This window comes from Rhinoderma darwinii, chromosome 2, assembly GCF_050947455.1.
Source record: "Rhinoderma darwinii isolate aRhiDar2 chromosome 2, aRhiDar2.hap1, whole genome shotgun sequence".
NCBI lineage: Eukaryota > Metazoa > Chordata > Amphibia > Anura > Rhinodermatidae > Rhinoderma > Rhinoderma darwinii.
The window spans coordinates 125,917,409-125,942,621 of NC_134688.1; the positions used below are offsets into that span (position 1 = coordinate 125,917,409).

Sequence of the window (25,213 nt, forward strand, 5' to 3'; positions counted from 1 at the left end):
CCAAGGGAGACTCCCAGCTCTGTGATGTTTACTGCGTGATATAAATACATCATTGTTTCCCTGAGGTGTGATTTCACAATACGTTTTATGGTGTGGTATGAGGATTCATGCTGGATATTTATATATCTAATGTCTCTTTGACTATTATGATCTTGGAATGTAATAAATAGTTTTATAATCACAGTCTACAAATAATAAGTAAATAATGAAAGACATAAGATGTCAACAAAATGTTCTTTATTCAAACTCCAGTACCTAAAACATCACATAGAGTATGTTCATGTGTTAAATACATGAGCTTTTTCCACAGTTTTGTAGCATTTTGTTATTACAGCTGTAGTTCAAAGAAATATTCCTAGACCTACTATAATACAAGACCACATCCCACCTTTAAACAGGACCTGTCACTAGGTCACATAAGTTGAACTGGTTAACTGACCTGAATAGCGATGTCTCACTTCCAGCGCAATTTTTCTTTTTTTTCCTGCCCCCACCCCACCCATTCCAGAGATGTGGTCCACTGTTTTGTTGGTTCCCTCTATGCTAATTTGCTGTAGGTAGCCAACAGGGCGTGAACTACCCTCAAGCTGCCTTGTGCTGATTGGTCAGCATCAGAGGCAGGGAAGCCAGCTCCACCCCGTTGGCTAACTACAGCAAATTAGCATAAAGGGAGCCAAAACAACAGTGGGCCATATCTCTGGAACATGGGTGTCCAGGAAAAAAAGAAAAGCAGCGCTGGAATCAGGGAGACAGCGCTGTTCAGGTCAGTTAACCAGTGACCTAGTGACAGGTCCTGACTTTAAAGTCAGCGATAGGACATGCAGTATTTTCTAAGGGCAGCATTTTTTAACAGCTGCAAGTTTTTTGGCCACATTTCATGAACATATCCTAAATTATTCATGTAACATACTTGCCACAAACATTTTCATTATTATCTATTAAATAGATAAAAAACAAAGAATAAATATATAAATAAATAAATAGCGTAATAGTCAACTGATATGCTTCAGCTGATATATGTATAGAAAAAAAATAAGTCCATCCTTGCAGCAGTTGCTGAAGTTTAAGCTCATGATGATTAAGGATAGGATCCTCCAACTTTTTCTTATTCAAGGTAAACTCCGTAGGCACAAAATAATGAATGGGTTCCCAAAATGTCCACCAACTCACAGCTGTGGCTTTGTCCGCTATGACTGCTAACATAAGGCAAATGTCCAGACGTCTGTTTTTTTTCCTCTCCTCTCACATACCCATCCTGATGCTTTGGATAATTTGGAAAATTGCTGGAAAAGAAAATACACTGCATAAAAATACAACAACATTTTCAAAATGGACAATCAGTAGAAGGTAAATTCTCTGAGATCAGTGGAGGGAGTTTTTTTTTACAGATGACTATGTGGGTCATAAAATCAATTGATGCCGGCACTGATGGTGCCATGGACAGCACTAAGGAGCCAGGGAGAGGTGCCAGGATATCTCAGCAGCATCAATGGATCTGAGTTAGGTAATACTGTGGGGGTTTGGAAGATTGACCCTGGTTAAAACAAAATCTTAAATGTCTGTTCCTAGGTTTACTTTAAATGTGTCAATCATAGACTATGGCAAAAAATCCAGTTTTTAGCAGTAGATATGCTGCCAGAGTAAGCATGTTGTTGGTTAAAATGCAATAAGATCGCACAAGAGTTTGTTACACAATCATCAACAGTGTGGATTCCCTGCCACAGTCACATGAGGGACAAACCAAAGAAATGGTTGGTTGTCCCTCTGATACAGCAACATCACATAGTCATATAATTCTGCCAGAATGCGTATTAGCTGGAGGCAGAAGTCACTGTTTATCCTTACATATTTAATACTTTTTTTTGTATATGAAAAGGGGTTTGCGGTCCAGCATACTCTTCAGATAGAGCTGCAAATTATATGTTCCATAATTTCATTTTTTTATATGCCGTAACATGAAAATTTACATAACTTACCCATATGATGTCTTCAGAAAAAGTGGGACCCCCACCCCATCTATAACTGTGGGATAGGGGACCATGCAAATAATACCGGCGCATTGATGGGCTCAGCATTTATTGATGCAGGGTCAGACGGGCCCTCCAGAGTACCAGAGGATCCTCTGGTGGGCCCAGACTCTAGCCCAGGGGTGGGCAAACTTTTTGACTCGCGGGCCACAATGGGTTCTAAAATTTGACAGAGGGGCCGGGCCAGGAGCATTTGGAGGGAGTGTTTGGGCCGGATATACTAAAGCATTAAATGTAGTGTGTGCAAACCTCATAGCACAGTAAGAACACTACAACCCAATTTATTAACTGTCTTTCAAATGTGAAAAATAGCCCTTATCAGTTAATAAATTTGTCTCAAGGAATATGCAAGATATGGCATTTACATACTATTTCGCAGATACTGGGAGGAGGAAATGTAAATAGATTAAAATAACATACGCACTGTGATTTATCAAGAAAAAAGTTCTGTTGACTCTGTAAATTAGCTGCCAACCTCTGAGCAGTAGCCGCCCGTTCTTGTGTTGACTGCTTGCTAGCATAGTTTGCATGCTTCGTGGCAAAGTGACGGCTGATATTGTACTCTTTGAAAATCGAAGGGCTTAATGGTGACGTGAAACGAAGTGAAAATTAAAGTGAAATAAAGAGAAATACGCGCCACATTAACCCCTTAATGACCGGGCCATTTTGCACGTTAATGACCAAGGATTATTTTTTGTTTTTTCATGGTCGCATTCCAAGAGTCGTAACTTTTTTTTTATTACGTCGACATAGCCGTATAAGGGCTTGTTTTTTCCGGGACGAGTTGTATTTTGTAATTGCACCATTTTTAGATGCTTACAATATATTGATTAACTTTTATTAACTTTATTTTAGGAGAGAATTGAAAATAAGCAGCTATTCCAGCATTCATTTTCACGTTATAAATTTGCGCCGTTTACTATGCAGCGTAAATAACATGTTAACTTTATTCTATGGGTCGGCACGATTACCAGGATACCAAATATGTATAGGTTTTATATGTTTTCCTATGTTTGCACAATAAAAACCCTTTTATAAAAAAATTACTTGTTTTTGCATCGCCGCGTTCCAAGAGCCGTCATTTTTTTATTTTTCCGTCGATGTGACTGTATGTGGGCTTGATTTTTGCGGGCCAATGCGTAGTTTTCATTAGTACTATTTTGGGGTACATAGGACTTATAGATTAACTTTTATTTTATTTTTTATGGGGGGAATGGGAGAAAAGAGAGAATTTTGCCGTTGTTTTTTGCGGGTTTTTTGGACGCCGTACATCCGGCGGTTTCATTAATGTGTTCATTTTATTGGTCAAGTTGTTATGATCGCGGGGATACCATATATGTGTATGTGTTATTTGTTTTGACACTTTTACTGAATAAAACCACTTTTTGGGCAAAAAAAGTAGTTTTATTTGATTTTGACTGTAATTATTTTATTTTTTTTCAACAAACTTTATTTAACTGATTGACATTTTTTTTTTAAGTCCCACCAGGGGACTTCACTATGCGATGTGCCGATCGCATATATAATGCTTTGGTATACTTAGTATACCAAAGCATTATTGCCTGTCAGTGTAAAACTGACAGGCAACCTGTTAGGTCATGCCTCCGGCATCGCCAAACAGGCAGTTGCGGAAGACAGACCTGGGGGTCTTTGTTAGACCCCCGGCTGTCATGGAAACCCGACGGCGACCCGCGATTTGTTTGCGGGGGCGCCGATCGGGTGACAGAGGGAGCTCCCTCCCTCTGTCATATATACACAAAAGGAGCTGCCTGCAACAGCCAAACCCAATTTCCCAACTACCACTGACAAGGAGAATAATACTCTTTAATAGCTACGTATAGCTGGACTAACCACAATTATGATTAAAATTATCACCAACCTAGATCGGACATACAAGTATGTAACCTGATTGAACAGGCATGTATATGTGTAACATAGAGATGTGTCGTCCCTAACCAGTTAAATTGTTTAACAAATAGTGGTTAGCAATAAGTCCGATCAACGGCAGTGTCTAAAACATTAACAGCCCCCCCGACATGTTTCGCTAACAAGTAGCGTCTTCAGGGGCACACGGGGCTAATGGCGGCGCGGGGTAAATTAGATCCTGATATAGACACACACAATGACGTGTCTGAAGGTGTGTACGGCCGGATGGCCAATGGCATTGAGGGAGACAAGGACGTCTCTCAGCTGTGTTCAACCGACCAATGAACAACAGTGTAAGGTACCTCAATCAGAGACAGGTTGCGACGCATGCGCACAAGGATGAAAAAATGACTTGGTGTATTTAGACCAGCCGGGACCGCGACTTACCTAGTAAGTTGCTTGCGCCTGCGCAGATGTGACAGACAGGGACTTAGTGCCAGAGGCTCGCTCTAACTAGCGATGCCTACTGTCATATATACTAGTGCCAATTGCCAACTATGTCATGCAAGCGGCATTCAATGAGTATGAATCCAGCAATAGTAAGGGCACACAAAGCAACTATATAAGAGGGACCTGCAGTCTATTAAGACATGCACAAAGTAATTAAGCCAGCGTCAATATAGACTGACTAGATCAAATAAGGGGAGAAGGAAAGTTAAGGGGAACTACAGACATCCCTCCTCATATAACCTTAACGTGCTCCCTGACAGGTAATTACCATATCGATGTTTACGTCACGGTCCGGGTTCTTAAACCCGATGCTGTGTCACAATAAAAGAAGGGAAGAGAAAAGTCATCCTTCTCAAATAGAGAATGTCTCCAAAATCCCTATTTTTGGGATATGCCATATTTACAAGAATCAGTACAGGATCAATGAACATATACACACTATGTCAGTGATAGCCAAACGCCTCCATTATGTGGTCGAAATCCTAATAGTTGTCACTACGTAGATCATTCTAACCATTTGATCAGAATGATTCTCACTTTGTTAGATTATTTTATTTTTATTTTTTTTATTTGTATCATTTGGAAAAGTCCTCCACATCACTGTGAAGGCCATTATGGCAAAGAGGTAATGGTGGACTATGAGTATTTCCTATAAATATATACGTAATTCCACAGAGGTCCATAAATATGGACAATAATAACATCGGGAAAAATTCTCGATGCTCAACTGTAGAGCTAAAGAAACGCACTGAAGGTAAAACCCTCATTAAGACCTAAAGGAGACATGGTATTAAGTCGGTGAATCCACCTCGCTTCCTCTTGCAGAAGTTTACGGTCCAAATTGCCCGCTCTAGGTCCCATTTTAACCTGGGCAATGCCCCAAAATTTAAGCAGCTTGGAGTTACCTCCGTGAAATTTTACAATGTGTCTAGAAAGAGCGGTATCCTCATTACAGGTCACCGCACTTATATGTCTAGACACACGTCTTCTCAATTCCTGAATGGTTTTACCCACATATAGCTTAGGACAGGGACACTTGGCAACATAGATCACTCCCTTGCTTTGACAATTCATAAATTGTTCAATTCTATATAGCCTACCATCGACAGGATTATAAAAGTTTTTTACAGTCGGCATTAAGGGGCAAAAGGAACATTTGCCGCAAGAGTGGCTTCCACTCTTGCGGCAAATGTTCCTTTTGCCCCTTAATGCCGACTGTAAAAAACTTTTATAATCCTGTCGATGGTAGGCTATATAGAATTGAACAATTTATGAATTGTCAAAGCAAGGGAGTGATCTATGTTGCCAAGTGTCCCTGTCCTAAGCTATATGTGGGTAAAACCATTCAGGAATTGAGAAGACGTGTGTCTAGACATATAAGTGCGGTGACCTGTAATGAGGATACCGCTCTTTCTAGACACATTGTAAAATTTCACGGAGGTAACTCCAAGCTGCTTAAATTTTGGGGCATTGCCCAGGTTAAAATGGGACCTAGAGCGGGCAATTTGGACCGTAAACTTCTGCAAGAGGAAGCGAGGTGGATTCACCGACTTAATACCATGTCTCCTTTAGGTCTTAATGAGGGTTTTACCTTCAGTGCGTTTCTTTAGCTCTACAGTTGAGCATCGAGAATTTTTCCCGATGTTATTATTGTCCATATTTATGGACCTCTGTGGAATTACGTATATATTTATAGGAAATACTCATAGTCCACCATTACCTCTTTGCCATAATGGTCTTCACAGTGATGTGGAGGACTTTTCCAAATGATACAAATAAAAAAATAAAAAAAAATAAAATAATCTAACAAAGTGAGAATCATTCTGATCAAATGGTTAGAATGATCTACGTAGTGACAACTATTAGGATTTCGACCACATAATGGAGGCGTTTGGCTATCACTGACATAGTGTGTATATGTTCATTGATCCTGTACTGATTCTTGTAAATATGGCATATCCCAAAAATAGGGATTTTGGAGACATTCTCTATTTGAGAAGGATGACTTTTCTCTTCCCTTCTTTTATTGTGACACAGCATCGGGTTTAAGAACCCGGACCGTGACGTAAACATCGATATGGTAATTACCTGTCAGGGAGCACGTTAAGGTTATATGAGGAGGGATGTCTGTAGTTCCCCTTAACTTTCCTTCTCCCCTTATTTGATCTAGTCAGTCTATATTGACGCTGGCTTAATTACTTTGTGCATGTCTTAATAGACTGCAGGTCCCTCTTATATAGTTGCTTTGTGTGCCCTTACTATTGCTGGATTCATACTCATTGAATGCCGCTTGCATGACATAGTTGGCAATTGGCACTAGTATATATGACAGTAGGCATCGCTAGTTAGAGCGAGCCTCTGGCACTAAGTCCCTGTCTGTCACATCTGCGCAGGCGCAAGCAACTTACTAGGTAAGTCGCGGTCCCGGCTGGTCTAAATACACCAAGTCATTTTTTCATCCTTGTGCGCATGCGTCGCAACCTGTCTCTGATTGAGGTACCTTACACTGTTGTTCATTGGTCGGTTGAACACAGCTGAGAGACGTCCTTGTCTCCCTCAATGCCATTGGCCATCCGGCCGTACACACCTTCAGACACGTCATTGTGTGTGTCTATATCAGGATCTAATTTACCCCGCGCCGCCATTAGCCCCGTGTGCCCCTGAAGACGCTACTTGTTAGCGAAACATGTCGGGGGGGCTGTTAATGTTTTAGACACTGCCGTTGATCGGACTTATTGCTAACCACTATTTGTTAAACAATTTAACTGGTTAGGGACGACACATCTCTATGTTACACATATACATGCCTGTTCAATCAGGTTACATACTTGTATGTCCGATCTAGGTTGGTGATAATTTTAATCATAATTGTGGTTAGTCCAGCTATACGTAGCTATTAAAGAGTATTATTCTCCTTGTCAGTGGTAGTTGGGAAATTGGGTTTGGCTGTTGCAGGCAGCTCCTTTTGTGTATATATGTATTGTGCCCGCCAGCTACCAGGGGTCACATCCTTGTTTGTTTTCCCTCCCTCTGTGAAACACATTAGATGCCGCTGTCACTATTGACAGCGGCATTTAATGGGTTAAACTGCCGGAATCGGAGCGCGCTTCGATTCCGGCAGTTGCAGCAGGAGCCAGGCTGTGTATAACAGCCGTGCTCCTGCCGCTGATCGCGTGGGTACACTGGCAGTACCCGCGCCATCACAGGACGGATATATCCGTCCTCCTGCGCGAACTAGCAGCTGCTGAGGACGGATATATCCGTCCTTCGGCGTTAAGGAGTTAACAACGGTCAATGTGTTTTGAGTGCGCCATCTATTGGGAAAACGTGGGCATTGCAGGGAAAGGGGAAAAAAAAGGAGGTTTTTACTATGATTTGGACAAGTTCGGCGGGCCGGATTAAAAAGCCTAACGGGCCGTATGTGGCCCGCGGGCCGTAGTTTGCCCATGTCTGCTCTAGCCCAATAATAGGTCTCAAAAAGTCTAGCAGAGGACAGCCGCATTTGGAGCTGACTTGGGAGCCAAGCACTTGCCACTAAAGTCTATTTCTTATGGGGGATTCACAAATAACCAATTGACAATATGTTCTATGTGTACAATGATAACAACAAGTGGATGTGCACATATTCTGTAGAGATGGTGGATGGGCTCTCAAAATATTTCCTACTGGTGAGCCCAAGGGATTCCAGTCCAATGCTGCATTCATAGTATCCCCTGCATGCACAGGTATATGCAAGCGATTACTGGTTCAATGCTTGTATATGCCTGCACATGCAGCGGGCCCTATGGATGCCACGATCATGTCATATAACATGTGACGGCTGAGTCCATCATTGCACCGCTATTATTTACATGGTACCCCGTCCCACAGTGCAAGTTACAGATCAAGCGGGGAATGGACTATTTCTGGGTAAGTTATGTAACGTTTCATGTAAGGGCATATGACATAAATGCTTACAAAATGGCAACTCTTTAGTCATAATCCATTAATACAAAGATATACATAGGAATATAACTCGTTTTTAAAAGCCTTTTCAAATTCTAGCTCACAAGTATGTATCAAGTGTTTTAGGAACAATATTAATGTAATACACGTCCCAAGCATCATTAGAACTTTTCTGTAAATAAAATGGCCAGAGGCAGATTCTTACAAAGACATATATATGGTAGGTCAGATTTAATATGGGATATTAAGCTTATAATTTTGTATTAGTCACCGTAGATAAAGTGGTGATGGAATTTAGAAGACTAAATCCTTCCTTGTTCGTGGCTTTTCTTGTTAATCTCATGGAACATTACCTTAAGTATTATTGTAAATATTATTGTCGCTAGTATGTAAGTCTTATGCTGTCACCTTCCGGAGCTGGTGCATTTTTTCAGAAGTAAAGGTACGTAAGGCATTATGTCCAATGAAGCCAAAAAGAGCTGCAATTTCAATAACGGATATGAAAAGCGGCAACGTATTTTAAACAAGATGCTTGTATCCAAAAGTGCCTCTCTGCTTCCAATTATCTCTTCATATCATGAAAATGCGCTGTCCTAATATTAAGCATATCAACAGATAAGTGATGCCAGCATTTCACATCTACTGAGCTAAAGGTACTATAAGCCCTCCCATGACTTGAGTGGCGAAAAAATAAACTTAATATACCTAAATACCAGAAGACCTTTTCAATTCAAACATATATGCAATTCTCAGCTCCTTGAACGAACACTTTCAGATTCAGACTTATCTTGTAAAGGTCTGAACATCGAAGAGCTGAATACTAAAAGCTCCTGTGAATGTAAAAAAGTAAAATCCTACCAACTGTTCCCCAATGACAGATGTTTGGGAAAAAAGGGGATTGGCATTGACAGACTTTTGGCAGTAACTTATTCCCTTCCCCTTCTGATAATTGAAATAAACATTGAACATTGAAATAAACTCTGCTGAACAGTGTGCATGTTTAGGGGGAATTCGGGAGAGAGATCTGTTGGCCAACAGCTATCTAATGTGCATGGCCGGCTTAAGGGTATGTTCACACGGGCTATTTTCAGCTGTTTTTTGGGCCGTAAACGCCCCGAAAAACGGCTAACAATGCGGGGGCTGAACGCCTACAAACATCTGCCCATTGATATCAATGGGAAAAACGGCGTGCCGTTTCCACGGGGCGTTTTTTACACGGCCCTTTTGAAAAATGGCCGCGTAGAAAACACCTCGTAAAAAGAAGTGCATGTCACTTTTTCAGCCGTTTTGGAGCCGTTTTTCATTGACTCAATAGCAAAACAGCTCCAAAAACAGCCGTAAAAAATGCCGCAAAAAACACAAGTTGCTTAAAAAACGACTGAAAAATAAGAGTCTGTTTTCCCTTGAAAACAGCTCCGTATGTTCAGACATTTTTTGTTAAGCGTGTGAACATAGCCTAAAGGGTAACTAAACTTTTGACAAGTCCTAGTGACATGTCAGAAGGTTTGATCAGTGGGGGTCCAAGCACTGAGACCCCTACTGATCACTAAAATGAAGCGGCCGAAGCACTCGGGTGAGAAATGTGCTGCTTCATTTCTGATCGTCTCTCCTTGGAAAGCCGAGCGAGCGGTGTACGGACTCATAGACATTCTATTGAGCTCGTACACCACTCAGAGGAAAGCCAATCAGAAATTACGTTTTTGAAAAGTTTTGTTTACACTTTAAGCCACCAAAGCTAATTCCTGAAAACTGTCCAGGAAAATTGGAAGACATGACATCATTGGGAAGGTGGAGCCTCATTAGAAGTCCAGCCCCCTAACCCTTTGCAGTTCATCAGGACTGCTGACCTGTTGTCCAGCTTTTATGTCATAGCTGGAGGGTGGGTGAAAGTAAGATTTTATTTTCTGTTGTACCTGAGAAAAGAAGGTACAATTAATTCCAGTGGCTGCCTTGATCATTTTATCTTAACATGAAGTTCGGATTGATCTGCTGCCTATTCACAAAGCGCAAGCCCTGCACAGGGTGGGACAGCAAAGGCTGTAATCCTGAAAGGCAGCCATGTCACGTGACAATTTTCATCCTTTAGACTTAACTTCTTGAGACACTCCGGCAATTGTTCAACTAAAATGTCATCTTAAGGAATAAATTACTACTATAATCTCAATATGTGTATATATCTATCAGTAATAACCAACTGGCAGCCCGCAGGTGCCAACCCTCCTGCCCCTGGCTCCCCTCTTCTATCTGTGCACTGTACATTGTATCTCTCTGCAAAGGAAAATATATCACCTTCAGACCCCAGACAGTAATATTTCTATAGACCAAGCTCTGGTCTTTTTTTTTGGGTGTGGGCATCACCAGCACTCCTAGAGGGATTTTCCCACTATACACATTTAGAACGCGTCAATAGGATCTGCCATTAATGTTTTATTGGTGGGAGTCTGACAGCTGGCACCCTACTACAGCATTGTCAACTTCCATTAATGTGAACGGGAGCTGCAGTAACAGCTGAGCACGCTGTTTCTGTATCTTATAGAATTAAATGGAGGGTGACCACTTTTACACCATATAATGAATGTAATAAGAGCCCCTCAGATGGAGTCAAGGCCCCCTCCTGTGGTATGATTGACCACCACTGGTCTATATTCACCAACATGCACATCTGCACTCTATATTTTGATTTTTTTTTAAAAAAATGATTTCACTATAATAGAAGCATATGGCCAATTACTAAATTCTCAAGAATACAATAAGTTAATAGAGTGCCTTCTCCCTCATATGATATATTAACAAGGTTCTTTGCTTTGTATGATTTTGAGTCCATCGATTGAAAATTATATTTCTATAATATATAGGCAAGTAAAGAGCAACATTATTTTTGTAATGATGTATTTTTCCCATCATGTGCTCCTGCCTCTCCTATTACTTCATTTTCAGAATCCTAACAGCCAGGCTGGCTTGGCAGCTAGTCAAACTACAATTTCCATAAGACCCCTCATATCTGTTCCCCCCCCCCCTTCCTCCACACTCAGGAGCACACAACCTGGATTGGAGGTTGGAGACTAGCGACGATGCGCTCAGATATCACAAATACACAAATATTCAGGGATAATATGAGGGGAATCTAATAGTGACAATAACATATTGCTTAGGTGGTGATCATAAGGATCTGAGTCTATGTGGAAATACATGGACTTTGAGAACATATATAAATTGTCAGGTCTCCCTAATATGCAGTAATCTAATAATTGTGTTACGATTAGTGTCATCGGGTGTAATAATAGAAGAATTTGGCAGCTACATACTGGCCAAGGCCCCATGCACACAACCGTATTTCTATCTCTCCGTAAATACGAATCCGTAGTCATCCGTAACTTATCCATATATACGGAACAGTATCCACAAATACGGTCCGTAGTGCATCCGTATTTGATCTATATATACGGATCCGTAAAAAAGAGGGAGGCTGCAAATAATGTCACAAAACATGTTGCAAGCAATGCTTCCGTAAATACGGACGGTTTACAGATGCACATCCGTAGCTGTCCGTATTTACGTAAGTGCCCATAGGCTTCTATGGGAGAGTCTGTGCCGTAATAACTGACAAGAATAGGACAGGTTCTATCATTTTTTCAGCACGGCCATCCATCCGTAAAAATATGGAAAAGTGTCCGTGACTAATAGAAATGAATGGGTCCGTAATTACGATCCATAATTACAGGGGAAATATACGGTCGTCTGCATGGGGCCTAAACCTGCACTTGGCATGAACTGCTATCTTTCATATTACTGCACTTATGAACTGTGAACATTGCATCTGCTGTAATGTGACATGAACCTGCCATTTATACATACTGTAATACACAAGCTTACTCAACGTGCAAGCATCATACACCTGCAGCTCGTGGTTATTTGGCAGGGCACTAATGCATCTATATGATCAGGGCGAACAAATCCCAGGAGCCGGGTAGCCAATGTTGGATGCTACTGGCTAACTTTTGGGTTGTTTTCAAATTTTCTTTCAGTTGCTTCCTCATACAAATCCTAGATGTGAAGAAGATAATGGACCTAAGTTGTTTTATGTCTATTGATGACTATGGAAGAAGTAATATCCTGACAAAAAACACCACCAACTGGCTCCTGGAGTGGTCTAATGGGCACCTAGTCTACTGTCCAGTTGTGTATAATATAGTACTTACATTCATTTGTGGCTTTTCGCCATATTTGTGTGTTAATATTGTACACACACTGGTGAATTACCCCTACTACAGTAAATGTCTGATAGGTGTGGGTCCTGCCTATGGGACCCTCACCAATGGGAGAAGTGGGGTACTGCCTCCCCTGACCGCAGATACAAAGTGGCCACTCTTTCCTATTGAAGTTAAAGGAGAGGCGACAGCGCTTGACTCTCTCCATCGAAGTCTACAGAGTTACGGAAAGATTTCAGTACTGCCTGCCTGCTTTCCATAACTCCCATAGACTTTCATGGAGCCATGCACAAAAGCTGCCACGTCTCCATTGATTTCAGTGGGAAAGTGGCCGCTGCCAGTGGTGGGGCCCACACCTTTCGGACAATTTATGACATATCCTGTGTATAAAAGGGTTGTCTCAGAAGAGACAACCACTTTCATACCGCCCATTCTGAGTTATTCATGAGATAACTCCTTTAATTGTTTAAGATAGGAATACCCCTTTAAATAACTAATGGGGCAGTCCCCATAAATTAGGTTAGTCAATTAACCTATTAGTTTACATTTGGTGGCACTATGTCCTCTGGCACAACATGCCATCAGCTGGAACAGGCTGTCACAGTGACAGCCCAACCCTGTTCTGAGCCAGGTAAGTGAAATAATCCACTTCTGCATTTGCCGTGAAAACCCGAAATGTCATTGGTCGAATTCCACCTAATTCTATACTCACAACCCTATTAGATTCCCCTTGCAGCCCTCTGTGGTAGGGAGAACCCTGTAACACTTTCAACTTATTGTTGTACATAGGTTTGATGAATCTTTGTATTTCCGATATTATTTTCTCCGTCATTGCTAATGTGCCCTGTACCAGGCTAAGGATGGATTGCACTAATGTATTTATTTTTCCATTTAAATGCTACCACCTATTGTGTTGGCGGCTGTTTATAGGATACAGTTGCATGTTCATTAGATTTTCTCCAAATATGAGCAATAAAGAGAAGGTTTCAGAAAAAGTGGACACGAGAACCGTGTGAATGTGGTGACAAGCTCTTTAAGAGGAACATTTCTAATCCTCCTTTTTGGGAGAAAATAACCCATTAATATGATTATGATGTCCCGTTATACACAGCAGAAGAATCAGTGCAAATTCCACATAGGTTATATATTACGGTCACCTGATTTACCAGCGCTAAACATAGATCTTCCCACAAGAGAAAGTTCCAATATTTTACATAGCAAGAAGGCTCAATACAAAATATAAAATCATCATGACACGTGATGTGGAGATTCCAACTCTGAAAACTAACAAGATACTAGTAATGATCCACAGGAAGGCAAGAAATGGTGACCACCATAGCCAAATTTCTGCAGTCACATGTATATAATCACAAATACCATAAACTACAGTGAAAAAGTGGCCAACATTCCATATGCCGTTATGTACAAATCTACGCTTTCTCCTTATTTGGCACAAGGACTCAAAAAAAAAACAATACTTTTTTTTGGAAAGTCAAATTCCTTTGACAGCTACTGCTGATTTTATAATGTTCTTACATCTGTATTTGCTTTTTATTCATACCTGATCCACAGACAACAAAAACAAACAGTGCCAGTAGCCAAGGTCCTACAGGATATTTCTCTTCTTGTGGTCTCTAAAATGTGGAAAAAAAATGTAAGTGATTACCAGTGTGAAAATTACCGTATATGTCTGTCCAAAAAATACAAAAGTACAAAGTGTTAAAAAAAAGTCTACTATACTATGATTATGTATGTATTGATGAGCATTTCCCACAAAAAGGCAACAAATACCCAGAAAATACAAGACCTTTATTGTCTTCTTCGGTTGTTGGTAATTCTATTCAACCATCTCTTTGCTATATCTGTTTCTATAAAAGCGGGATGACAACCATTACAGCTCCTACTCAGCAGTGTTACTTAACTCCAGGCCTTAACCCCTTAATGACCGGGCCATTTTGCACGTTAATGACCAAGGATTATTTTTTGTTTTTCCACGGTCGCATTCCAAGAGTCGTAACTCTTTTTTTATTCCGTCGACATAGCCGTATAAGGGCTTGTTTTTTCCGGGACGAGTTGTATTTTGTAATTGTACCATTTTTAGATGCTTATAACATATTGATTAACTTTTATTAACTTTATTTTAGGAGAGAATTGAAAATAAGCAGCTATTCCAGCATTAATTTTCACGTTATAAATTTACGCCGTTTACTATGCAGCTTAAATAACATGTTAACTTTATTCTATGGGTCGGCACGATTACAGGGATACCAAATGTGTAAAGGTTTTATATGTTTTTTCTACGTTTGCACAATAAAAACCCTTTTAGAAAAAAATTACTTGTTTTTGCATCGCCGCGTTCCAAGAGGCGTAATTTTTTTATTTTTCCGTCGATGTGGCCGTACGTGGGATTGATTTTTGCGGGCCAATGTGTAGTTTTCATTAGTACTATTTTGGGGTACATAGGACTTATAGATGAACTTTTATTTTATTTTTTATGGGGGGAATGGGAGAAAAGAGAGAATTTTGCCGTTGTTTTTTGCGTTTTCTTTGGACGCCGTTCATCCGGCGGTTTAATTAATGTGTTCATTTTATTGGTCAAGTTGTTACGATCGCGGGGATACCATATATGTGTATGTGTGATTTGTTTTGACCGTTTTATTAAATAAAACCACTTTTTGGGGCAAAAAAGTAGTTTTATTTGACTTTGACTGTAATTTTTTTTATTTTTTTTTCACAAACTTTATTTAACGGTTTTACTTTTTTTTTTTTAGTCCCACCAGGGGACTTCACTATGCGATATGCCGATCGCATATATAATGCTTTGGTATACTTCGTATACCAAAGCATTATTGCCTGTCAGTGTAAAACTGACAGGCAACCTGTTAGGTCATGCCTCTGGCATCGCCTAACAGGCAGATGCTGAAGACAGACCTGGGGGTCTTTGTTAGACCCCCGGCTGTCATGGAAACCCGACGGCGACCCGCGATTTGTTTGCGGGGGCGCCGATCGGGAGACAGAGGGAGTTCCCCCCTCTGTCAAACACATTAAATGCCGCTGTCACTGTTGACAGCGGCATTTAATGGGTTAAACTGCCGGAATCGGCGCGTGCTTCGATTCCGACAGTTGCAGCAGGAGCCAGGCTGTGTATAACAGCCGTGCTCCTGCCGCTGATCGCGTGGGTAAACTGTCAGTACCCGCGCGATCACAGGACGGATATATCCGTCCTCCTGCGCGAACTAGCAGCTGCTGAGGACGGATATATCCGTCCTTCGGCGTTAAGGGGTTAAATAACCCCAACAGGTCATGTTTTTAGGATTTCCTTAGTATTCTACATGTGCTCTAAATATTATAAGTGCGTTAGGTATTGCCAAAGTTGATCTATCGAATAATTTCAGATCATTACTTATTAGAGCACTGGAGATGAGAAACAGTGTCTAAGGCCCCATGCACACGAACGTGCTTTTGCGGCCACAATTCCCCCGAAAATCCATGGGCCCACGGTGGTTTCCACGGTCCGTGCATGGCCCCGGAGTCCGGACCGCAGAAAGAACGTGCAAGCCTGTTCTGCGGTCCGGACTCCGGCCATGTGCACAGCCTGCGATTTGCGGGCGGCTTGCGGCTGACACTCCGTGGCCGGCCGACCCTAAAATCACGGCCGTGCACATGGCTACGGTCGTGTGCATGAGGCCTTAGGGCTCTTGCGCAACTTCATATTTTGGAGACTGCTATGGGCCCATAATGCACCTCTGTATGCTTTTAATTTTATACAGATTCTGTTAGAAAAAATTGGTGTGTTTCATCAGTATAGGGGAGGTACCATGCCAATTTTTTTTCACCCACGGAGTCACCATACAGCAGCACATGAAGCGCCAAAAGGTGTTTTAATACGGAACCGCAGGGACTCCATGTGCAGCCGTGCACAAGGCTTCAATGTGTGCATGAACCCTTAGAGCTTTTCACCAAGATTTATTACTAATAAGTCTAGTTACGCTGTGACACATCATCCATGCTCAAATAATAGCAAAATTAGACTATTCAGGAGTCTGAAAAAGTGAGTGACAATCCTTGGAGGCTATAATGGTCGTCTCACAGTTTGAGACAAATATAGATGGTAAAAGGGATTATTAGAATTTTGGACAACTTGACATAAGATGACAACAACTCAAGTGCTTATATTTACTTGCGAATTTTCTGATTTTAGAGAAAAATTCTCTTTATATAGTGCTATAGAGCGGAAGACTGGCCATTTGCTGTATGAATAGTTGAAAACCACAATGCAATATTGTTTATTTGCCTTTTTTTACATGAAAGCAAAGCAAATAAACAAGCAAATAAAATATTTATTAAAAGCAAAATACTAAATATAATAGTACGAGTAAGGCCCCATGCACACGACAGCAAAAAACCTCCGTTTTTGCGGACCGCAAAAACGGAGCCATTCACTTTCATTGAACACTGACACCTTTCCGTAGCACTACGGAAGGGTGTCAGTGCCGTGGAAATGTTCAGGGAATTATGGAACATGTCCGTTCTTTCGCATTTTGCGGGCCGTGCTCCCATACTTTGTATGGGAGCACGGCCCGAAAATGCGGCTGTCAGTCAGCGGCCGGCCGTGCCCGCAATCGCGGGCCGTGATTGCGGGCACGGTCGTGTGCATGGGGCCTAAGACATTTGTAGTAATAAGTATACAAATGTATCAAAATTCCCATTTCGATAGAACAACAAAATGCCACAAATCTATCTTATTAGTCATTTGGCCATCACTAAAACAATCATTTCTAAAAATTAAAAAAAAGGGAAAAAAATGCAGATAGGAAGAGAAAACTAGAAAACTACTTGTACATGAACAAAATAGATGCAAATGTTGACTGAAGGCCACTGAATTTTACCCTACTATTCCTTATGTTATTGGTTGCATAAGTGATCCAGTTATACTGCAAACAGAATTCCGGTCTTCACGCCACTAATTCACGACAGACTGTAGTTTGGATTTTACTTGGAGACTACCGTAAATGACAGCCCATAGTCTGATAACATATAGATCATTTGAGTTTCCACAGGCAGTTCAGCAATAGAGTTAAGTCAATACCAAAGGTTAACCTGATAACAGGTAATTGTTATTTAATGGGGTTGTATGTTGAAGAAAACCCATTTTCAAATATGCTATTAGGGCGTTCTGAATTAATAAACGGAGGCCTCTTGCTCTGGAGAATCCAGCATGTACCTGCATTATAAGAACAGTCCATTGATTTAATTAATAACAGTGTAATGCATCATTTTCCCTCTGGTGGCACTGCAGGGAAATGGAGCACTTGCTGCTATGTTCCCTAGCATATTACAGCTGATCACTGGAGGTCCCAGCTAGACTTAAAGAGGCTCTGTCACCAGATTTTGCAGCCCCTATCTGCTATTGCAGCAGATAGGCGCTGCAATGTAGATTACAGTAACGTTTTTATTTTTAAAAAACGAGCATTTTTGGCCAAGTTATGACCATTTTCGTATTTATGCAAATGAGGCTTGCAAAAGTACAACTGGGCGTGTTGAAAAGTAAAAGTACAACTGGGCGTGTATTATGTGCGTACATCGGGGCGTGTTTACTACTATTACTAGCTGGGCGTTGTGTATAGAAGTGTCATCCACTTCTCTTCACAACGCCCAGCTTCTGGCAGTGCAGCACTGTGACGTCACTCACAGGTCCTGCATCGTGTCGGCACCAGAGGCTACAGTTGATTCTGCAGCTGCATCAGCATTTGCAGGTAATCGACTTACCTGCAAACGCCGATGCTGCTGCAGAATCATCTGTAGCCTCTGGTGCCGACACGATGCAGGACCTGTGAGTGACGTCACAGTGCTGCACTGCCAGAAGCTGGGCGTTGTGAAGAGAAGTGGATGATACTTCTCATCAGAGCGCCCAGCTAGTAATAGTAGTAAACACGCCCCGATGTACGCACATAATACACGCCCAGTTGTACTTTTACTTTTCAACACGCCCAGTTGTACTTTTACAAGCCTCATTTGCATAAATACGAAAATGGTCATAACTTGGCCAAAAATGCTCGTTTTTTAAAAATAAAAACGTTACTGTAATCTACATTGCAGCGCCTATCTGCTGCAATAGCAGATAGGGGCTGCAAAATCTGGTGACAGAGCCTCTTTAACAAATGACAAAATGTAAAAATCGATTCCATACATCTAGATGGGGTTATTTTTGCAGCATGTACATGTATTTTTATAAACAACATTCAGAATGCAGAAGAAATCTGTTACGTCACGTGTGTTAGGTTTTCACTATTAGGCTCTGCTCATATTTGCATCGGAGGTTCCGTTAGAAGCCTCCGTAGCAGATTCCATAAAAAAGAACAGAAAAAATATCACATCCACGAGTAAAATGACGGACCCCACTAACGCCAATAGAGTCTGTCGAACGCCACTGGTGTTACAGCATTGAATTCCGTTTTTCTGCTTTTATGACGGAACAGAAAAACTAAATTCTTAGAGCAGATGTGACCATAGCCTTAAAAAGTCCAGCTCTACAGAGGTCCTGAGGCTTCATACTGTTTTTCAACCCTCATTATTAGCAACAAGTATGAGGTCCTAGGGACAGACCTTACAGGAAACAGCGGGGGTTTAAAAGTAATAACTTGGTAGACAGAACCCCTCCACATTTTCCCCATTGATACATTCTCTGTATTAACATTTCTTTGTGTTACCTGGTTGCTCTTTTTAGCACAGCTTTATGTCTATGATTCAGTAAAATAATCAGAAAATCTCTATTTTATTTGAATTTAGCATAAAGATCTTGGACAGAAGAACGATAAACGACTAGTAAATTTCGAGTTTTCGAGAGATATCCTCCTTCAGTTGGCATGTGACACAGTTTTCATGGAACAAAAGGTGCAAACTATTGCGACCGATGGCAACCGATCTGTTGTTAGAGATGATTAATTTCACTTCTGTATAGCCAACGTTATGCAGTGACCATGCCCAATTCCTTACCACTCACAGATAAGCCGTGTACCTCATGCCCCCCATTATAAGGAAACAAAACTTAAAAAAACATGACTGAGATAAGTAGTCCGTGACCCCTATGGTTTGTCAACAGCCCTGCTTGAGCATTTGGCTGCGTTATCTGTCAGCAGCTTTGGCGCATGTCTGAAACCCTCAAATTATTTTTCTATTCCCTGCTTGACATGGAAGGTGTAATGATAGGGGTAGGGAAACGGACAAGTGAGCCCTAATCTACCCGCCACTCTGTCCCTGCCTACTTGCAACGACCCGCCCTAGGCGACGGGGTACAACTGGGCGGCGGTCCCTACGCTCAGTAAGTGCACGAGACAAACATACAAGGGAATATAAAGCAAAGGGAAAGGGGCAGTTGCCCACAGCAAAACCGTGAGCAACCAGAGAGGTGAACGAGCCAAGTCAAACCAGGAGAGCACGAGGTACCAAACGCAGAGCAGAAGAGTAGTCAGAAAGCCAGGGTCAGTATGGAGCAGGATCAAATAGTAGGAGCTGTAGCTGGGCCAGGAAACCACACGGAAAGAATCACAAGCAAGGAGGAACAGGAAAGGCAGGTATAAATAGACAGAGGGCGGGAGCTAGCTGAGTCTGGCCGGGCTGCGATAGGCTCTCCCACTCCTAAGCCTGCCATCCTGAGTGGTGGAAGCTGGAGTCAGTCTCAGAGAGATAGACTCAGGTGAAGACTGATTACCTCTGGAAGTTAACCCCGAAGCTGTGCCTGGCAGATCCTTTACAGAAGGTATGAAATTGGTCAGATTTGGCCAATAGGGAGCGGGTAAACGATGCATGTAACATTTCCACAGAATTTTTAAGGGCGAGACGCAGATAAAAAAAAAACCTCCTTGCCCTTAGAGCACATCTTTAGGAGCATGGACCAAAATATAACCATGTCAGCTCTAAATATTTAAACCAATAAAATGAGAACATGTTTAAACTGAAATAAAAATACAAACCATTCTGCGTAAGAGTGAGAATAGTCAAATTAAATCTAAGGACTGATAGATCTGGATGCAGCCCCAACATATGTAGCATCAGAATGTAGAGCCAAAAGAAGTAGGTGACACATCAAGGAGAAAAGTCAATAACCTAATAATCATGAGCAGCTATGAGTAAGGCTGGGTTCACACCTGCGTTCCGGTTTCTGTTCTGCTCCATCAGAGGAAATACCGGAAGTGCCGATTCCATTGAATGACGGAGACAACCGATGCTTGACGTAATCCATTGACTTAAAAGAGTTCCGTCAGGGTGTCCGTGGTTTTATTGGCAAGAATAGCGCATCATGCTGCGCTATTGTTTCAGGTATTGACACAGACTGTGGGAGAAGCCTCCAACGCAGATGTGAACAGGCTCTTACACTGCTGTTCCTCTAAAGACATTATAGATGTCAGGTCTACAGGACTGTTTGCAACCAGTTGTGCTCCATGCAGTTACTACTTACAAAGAAGTTTTTTACTACTTACTTGGAATGAAATCATCCTGTCGCAATGCTATGTATTCTATTTCAATTTATTACATATTATATATATTCATTGTCAAGCAGCTGTTGCATATTGTATCTTAAAGTTAAAGTGCACGTTTATCGTGTAATATCTTGAAAGTCTTGAGACGTGAGAAGATATCATTGGTAGGAGCTCGGAGGCTGAGACCCTACCAATCTCAAGATTGAAGGGACCAGGATACTCTAGCAAGCTTCATGAAAACATGATTACAGTACGGGACAGTTGTCCTGCAGCGAGGCAGGGACTCCTAGCGTCGTACATAACTATGATGCTAGGAGCCCGGCTCCCTGCAGTGTGGTCAGTCCGGGACTTGCGGCCGAAATACGTCCGTCAATTACGGACCGAACATGCTCGTGTGAACCCAGCCTAATTGTAATGATACCAACACATAGAGGTATACAGATTACTAGATTTAGTAGCATCATTTATTGGGCTACATCTAAGGTATACATGAAATTAGATGTGATTGATAATGGCTGGATCCTACGTGTCAGAGACATGCAGGAGCAGCATTCACTGAAGCCGTCAGTCCCGCTAGCCTTGCAGGATACATAAAAGCTGTATCTCAAAAAGCAAATTTTTTGAAAAATAAAAACGAATTCAAAAGTTGTTCAAAATTAAATAAAACATTGATTCATTAAAAAAAATTGCCTTCAAAAATTTACATAGCCTTTAAACTGGTTATCTGGTTTAGACAAACCCTTTTCAGATTGCGGGTCTCCAAAGCTAAACATGGGGAGGGGGGTCTGGCTCCCACGATGCAATGTTACTACCCAGGGGGGTAAGCATGCCTTCTCATTTTACTACATCACACAGCGCTCAATAGAATCCATTTACGGCCATAAACTTCAATGGGTCCCGAGCCCCCCATTTCTCTTCACTGCACAACCGCAGTAAGGAGAACTTTGAATGAAGCGGCGGTCGAGCATGTGCGGTACTGCTCCATTCAAAGTCTATAGGATTGACGGAAAATAGTCACGTACAGCGCTTGGTTGTTTCTGTCAGCTCTATAGACACTGAATGAAGGGGGCAGGGCGCATGCTCGACTGACGCTCCATTCTAGCTCCCTCTAACTGCAGGGGGGTGCATTGATGGGTGGGGGTCCCAGCGATCAGACATTTCTCACCCACCATGTGGATAGGTGATAAATGTCTATCTTGACACAACTCCTTTAAGACACAGAGAGTCTCATGTAGGAGTAAATGTAGCTTTGTTGCCCATAACAACCAGTCCAAGTTCCATTTTACTAGAGTTTTTTATAAGACTAGACTGGTTGCTATGGGCAATAAGACTACATTTCCTTAGTTTAGACACATTCGAGGTCATGTAGTACAAGCGATACAAATAAGATCAATGGTGTTTCCATGGCAACGAGAAACAAGTGACATTTCGGAAACGTAAGATTGGTTGCTATAGGCCACTTTTTCCTGCTTTAGTTTTGAGAATAACTTCCAAAGAATAACTCAAAACTATAACATACACAACTTATCATCACAAAAAACAACCAACCCCAGACGTTCCTCAGGGAAAAAGTGACGTCTTGTCCCCTATAACAACCAATTTAGAGACCAGATTTTGTTTTCAAAACTTCACTTGAAATATAAATCCGTAAAATGTACTTCAATTGGTGACGGTGCCCGTGTCTCCCGCCAAGAGTTGAAAAGTGAAGGCAATAGATGCAGCCAGTAGAGTGGGCAGAACGGTTGCCTAGGCACCTGTATGATGCTGGAAGCGCATCCTGCAGGGCTCCGAGGGTTCTGGCGTTGTACAGTTGCCAATTCTACCAAAGAGCCCACTCTCTTGGCATTGGAGGTACACTTAAAAAAAAGTTGTCTACTCAGATCAACCCCTGTCCATAAGAGTGGCTAACGCTCCGGAGAACTATTATTAAATGGCCGCCTTCAAAGGACGCCATGTAACACTATTCTGCAGAGGAACTCAGCTCACTGTTGAGGAGCTGCCGAGGGATCCCCTTTCCTAGGTGGGTAACCCCTTTAAGGCCACTGTTACATGGCCATAAAATGGGTGCATTTTCGGGTCCATTTTATGGCCGCAATGCCTGGACCTCCCACGGTTCGACTAAACCAGGCTTCGATCACTATAGGATGAATATAGAGGCTGTAAGGCTGTATTCACACTGCATTTATAATCTCCGCTTAGTATGTACACCGGGACATCCATACCTTGTATATTCCACACAACAGGATCCTGTAAAAAAAACAAACCGCATTCTGTGCAATATACTTTTTACCATTGAACGTAAAAGTTTTTTATGACGTGTACATTTAACGCATGCCATAATAGCCTATGGGTGTATATGCCCGTGTGAAAGCGGCCTGACTATGATTGGTTGCTATGGGCAATAAGGGCATTTTTGAAGTATTGATTGATAAGGTCCGCCATGTTTCATTTTATGTCATGTACTGATATAGATGATATGGGAACATACACAAGAAGCTGCAGATCCTCATGAATAATGTGCTTTGTACACAGCTCCCAGGGGCACGGCTCCCATGAGGCACTGGATGCATTATTTATGTAATGATTCCACCTACAACATATGACGAAAATCTATTTACACTGTATCAGAATAAGGGAACCTGTAGCTCTCTGGCTGCTGTGGAACTACAAGTCCCAGCACAGCCAATTGCAGCTGCAGGTTCAGTGAACAGCTGGGCAGCCATGTGATGACAGCTCTGTGATGTGAACGCATTCATCAAAGCAAAACGCGATCTATGGGTGCGCTACATGACGACAACCATGCAGTAACGCAGCACACATGACACCCCTATAGGGTGACCCACAGACACAATGCACACAAAGGCTGGCGACTCCACACACAGCGTGCCCCCAGATCATGTCACATGACGCCCCCAAGTCTCTCCTCACCAGGGTCTTGGCCACGTTTCCTCTCTGTGTGATGTTTTTGCTGTGTTTCTCGTTAGCCATCCGAATCCTCTGCTTGGCCACCATAGTCTCTACGGGAAGCGAGGCCGGCTAGTGTGCAGATAACGGGCGTGCAGAACAGTGCCGGTGCCGGAGCGATTCCTAGAGACCACACGTAAGAGCTCCCCCTGCCGGCAGATACCTGCTCCATTGCACTGGAATAGCGACGGTGTGTTCTAAAGACTAGTGTAGAGATTGCACGCTACATCACCGAGCAGTGAGTAGAGGTGAATTTACACAGCGATTATACTGCAATATTACTGCATGCCATTCATGTTGCCTATTAGTATTTTATTATGGTGCCCATACAATAGTACCAGCCTCTGTACTCGTACCTTTTTATTCGTTTTGTCCATAGTGCCCGTAAGCCATGTATAGTGCTTATATGTAATAGTATTGTTATAGTGCCCATATTATAGTACCAGCCACAGTAGCCATATGCCATGTATGGTGCTTATATGTAATAGTATTGTTATAGTGCCCATGTTATAGTACCAGCCACAGTAGCCATATGCCATCTATAGTGCTTACATGTAATAGTATTGTTATAGTGCCCATATTATAGTACCAGCCGCAGTAGCCATATGCCATGTATAGTGCTTATATGTAATAGTATTGTTATAGTGCCCATGTTATAGTACCAGCCACAATAGCCATATGCCATCTATAGTGCTTACATGTAATAGTATTGTTATAGTGCCCATATTATAGTACCAGCCGCAGTAGCCATATGCCATGTATAGTGCTTATATGTAATAGTATTGTTATAGTGCCCATATTACAGTACCAGCCACAGTAGCCATATGCCATGTATAGTGCTTATATGTAATAGTATTGTTATAGTGCCCATATTATAGTACCAGCCACAGTACCCATATGCCATGCATAGTGCTTATATGTAATAGTATTGTTATAGTGCCCATATTATAATGCCAGCCACAGTAGCCATATGCCATGTATGGTGCTTATATGTAATAGTATTGTTATAATGCCCATATTATAATGCCAGCCACAGTAGCCATATGCCATGTATAGTGCTTATATGTAATAGTATTGTTATAGTGCCCATATTATAGTACTAGCCACAGTAGCCATATGCCATGTATAGTGCTTATATGTAATAGTATTGTTATAGTGCCCATATTATAATGCCAGCCACAGTAGCCATATGCCATGTATGGTGCTTATATGT

The 25,213-nt window shown here is 41.8% G+C and overlaps 1 protein-coding gene across 1 annotated transcript; it reads right to left on the reverse strand.

Annotated features, from left to right (window-relative positions):
- Positions 1 to 237: 237 nt before the first annotated feature.
- Positions 238 to 24,144, reverse strand: SERP2 (stress associated endoplasmic reticulum protein family member 2). The gene is made up of 3 exons (XM_075850236.1): positions 23,965 to 24,144; positions 14,118 to 14,190; positions 238 to 1,283 (listed from the first exon to the last, which is right to left on the reverse strand). The coding sequence occupies exons 1-3, from the start codon at positions 24,046 to 24,048 to the stop codon at positions 1,243 to 1,245; spliced, it is 198 nt and encodes a 65-aa protein (XP_075706351.1). The 5' UTR covers positions 24,049 to 24,144; the 3' UTR covers positions 238 to 1,242.
- Between the last annotated feature and the right edge of the window lie 1,069 nt (positions 24,145 to 25,213).

What these genes read in the sequence shown, in the direction of transcription:
- SERP2 (XM_075850236.1), bottom strand. Translation starts at nt 24,048, where the DNA reads ATGGTGGCCAAGCAGAGGATTCGGATGGCTAACGAGAAACACAGCAAA. An exon ending in GAAACGTGGCCAAGACCCTG is followed by an intron (nt 14,191 to 23,964) that starts GTGAGGAGAGAC and finishes TCCACATTTTAG; the next exon opens with AGACCACAAGAAGAGAAATA. An exon ending in TTTTGTTGTCTGTGGATCAG is followed by an intron (nt 1,284 to 14,117) that starts GTATGAATAAAA and finishes TTTCTTTTCCAG; the next exon opens with CAATTTTCCAAATTATCCAA.